Consider the following 3,087-nt stretch of genomic DNA (forward strand, 5'->3'; position numbering starts at 1 on the left):
ACATACATACATACACCTCATAATAATACAAACACTATAAAACACTATAAAAATTATTACATAAACTTCAGCCTCAAGCAGCATTGTTAAGCAATTGAATGGAAGTTGGAACAAATGAGTTCTTAAAACGGTAGAGTGAAACACATGGAGTCTCTCTCTCTCTCTCTCTCTCTCTCTCTCTCTCTCTCTCTCACACACACACACACACACACACTCACACAGACTGTATGGGCAGGGTTTAAGGATGATGTCAGCCACTCGGATCCCGCGGTTTGGATGCACTTCGTTAACAGTGTGTGGCCAGTAGCGACACGGAACCCACGAACAACACAACGCGCATGTGATAAAAAAAAAAAGCAGGAAAAAAAAAGAAAAAAAATACATGAGATAAAAAGGCAAGCGCGAAAAGAAGACGAGGGAAAAAACGCAAAGCGAGATTACGAAGCATGGCCTTCCTGTTACTGAAATAGCTCCACGGAGGAGAAAAACGACTGCACGCGACCCTCGCCTGTTTTTCAAAACTTAGTGGAAATAGAGACGCGCTGCGCGGAGAGGCATTGTCTGCCATGGACCGTCCGCGAGATAGCCCGAGATTGCTCACGTGCGGGGATTTTAGGCTTACAGCCCTCCGTTCTGCACACCCGTGCAATGCCACTTTATTCACTTCGCCTTGCAGATTAGCGTGGGAAACCGTGCTTATGCATCCCACTGTGATTGCAGTCTATGCAATTTTACGCTGGGGCTTGAAAAACTGAACCTTTTTTTTTTTTTTTTTTTTGGAACTAAGTGACGATCTGCGCTGAACTTTCCATCTAACATATTTTGGAGAAAATGCGCGAAGGACAGAGAACGTGGCCAAAATGGATCTGACCCCCGCGACTCACATTGCGCCCAACTCCTCCGGCGTCGCCAACGGCACCAGCACCCCGAGCTCCTCGCCTCACTCGCCGGCGGCCGCCGCGTTCATAATCCTGGTTGTCAGCACTATTATTTCGGTGACAATAGTGGGCAACGTGCTGGTGGTGGTCGCCGTGTTCACCAGCCGCGCTCTCCGCGCGCCGCAGAATCTTTTTTTGGTTTCCCTGGCGTCCGCGGACATCCTGGTGGCCACGCTGGTCATCCCGTTCTCCCTGGCGAACGAGGTCATGGGGTATTGGTACTTCGGGACTACGTGGTGCGCGTTCTACCTCGCGCTGGACGTCCTCTTCTGCACGTCGTCCATCGTCCACCTCTGCGCGATCAGCCTGGACAGGTACTGGTCGGTGACCAAGGCCGTCAGCTACAACCTGAAAAGGACTCCTAAGCGAATCAAGTCCATGATCGCCGTGGTGTGGATCATATCGGCGGTTATCTCTTTCCCACCCCTGATTATGACGGAGCACAACGAGCAAGAATGCTTGCTGAACAACGAGACGTGGTACATCCTCTCCTCGTGCCTGGTATCATTCTTCGCCCCGGGCGTGATTATGATTCTGGTATACTGCAAGATTTACAGGGTGGCCAAACAGCGGTCCTCCACGGTGTTTGTCGCAAAAAATGGTCTGGAAAGGCAGCCCTCGCAGTCGGAGACGTGTTTCGTGCGCAAGGATAAGTTTGAGACGGAGAGCCCGAGCAGCCAGAGCTCGGGAAGCAACCAGCGGCAGGAGGAGCTGGACGATATCGACCTGGAGGAGAGCTGCGCGTCGGACAGCAAACCCAGGAATTTGCGCTTTTCCAAACGGAGGAAAGTGGAAGGGTCGAACTGCTGCCCGAAACAGGGCTGCCGCGTGTCGTGGGCTTCCAGTCGACCCGCGCAGCTGTTCCAGGAGCAGAATACGAGGCAGCAGGCTATTTCCAAAACAAAAGTGGCGCAGATGCGCGAAAAGCGCTTCACCTTCGTCCTGGCGGTGGTGATGGGGGTATTCGTTCTCTGCTGGTTCCCGTTCTTCTTCACGTACAGTCTGCACGCGATATGCAGGGAAAGTTGCACAATTCCAGACGCTCTTTTCGACCTCTTCTTCTGGATTGGTTACTGCAATAGTTCAGTGAATCCAATTATTTATACAATTTTTAACCGGGATTTCCGAAAAGCATTTAAGAAAATAATATGCAGGACTGCAAAACGAACTTAAGGGGAAGTTTCACTGTGTTGTGTTATAAGTTGTGATACTCCATTGCTTATTTAAAGGTATTTTTGTCCTCGAACCATTTGTTCCGTATTTATAACTTTTTCAGTGTGTAAATAATAACTTGATTTGAACACAGCAAAAAAACAAACAAAAATAAAAACACCTGGTGTTGTGCGCAATTCCGCGGATATTCAACAGGACAAATGTCGTCGAATACAAACAAAGCCATTAACAAAAACATTTTGTGACGTTGTCATTGTGAAATTACGAAAGTGCAATGCGTTATTTTCAACGTGCTTACAAAATTATATACTTGGCTTGTCAGTCGCCTTAAAACATTCTGTGAAAGTTATTTTTCAAACGGGCAATTTTAAATTATTCTGTCGTATGCCTTATGTTATTCGTTAAAAGAACATGTCTCATGAATAAAATAATTCAATTAATGCTGTTTCCATTCTATGAACATATATAAACACTGTTAATGATTTGTTTCAGTGACCTAAATGTACAGTATAGACATTCATTTTCTGTAAAACACGTAAGGATGGCACCGTTGGTCATACAGCAGTAGAACATGCAGTATGTGTAGAACGTTATATCTCTGGCTTGTTAATAGAGACTTCGAGGCCATAGGAATTACAGTTAGACATAAATATGTGCAGGTTTGACGCCTTGGTAGCACTGTCGTTAAGCGTTGAACAAAGCACTTAACATAATTAGTGTCTGAAAATATTGAGCCATACAAACTGAACAATGTATAGTAGCCCACTCAAAAAAAGGGTTCTGAAAGTTATCTGGCTTGATTCAATAGAGGAACCCTTTTCAGTTATTTGTGGAACCCTCTGCCATAGGTGTGAAGTGAGAAAGCTGTCCACAAAGCGAGACATTACTCCATCACTTTTTATTGCGATATTGCTCTGTTGCGAGAAATTTCTGTTCGCTCTTCTGTTGGCCAGTTGAAAAGTGTGAAATTGTCAGG

The 3,087-nt window shown here is 46.2% G+C and overlaps 1 protein-coding gene across 1 annotated transcript; it reads left to right on the forward strand.

Moving 5' to 3' along the window:
* The first annotated feature begins 435 nt into the window (after nt 1-435).
* LOC133124617 (alpha-2Db adrenergic receptor-like) lies at nt 436-2,551 on the forward strand. Its single transcript, XM_061235972.1, has one exon. It carries the CDS (start codon nt 861-863, stop codon nt 2,109-2,111), a length of 1,251 nt encoding a protein of 416 aa, XP_061091956.1. The 5' UTR covers nt 436-860; the 3' UTR covers nt 2,112-2,551.
* Nucleotides 2,552-3,087: the final 536 nt, after the last annotated feature.

The sequence above is a fragment of the Conger conger genome, chromosome 3 (genome assembly GCF_963514075.1).
Source record: "Conger conger chromosome 3, fConCon1.1, whole genome shotgun sequence".
NCBI lineage: Eukaryota > Metazoa > Chordata > Actinopteri > Anguilliformes > Congridae > Conger > Conger conger.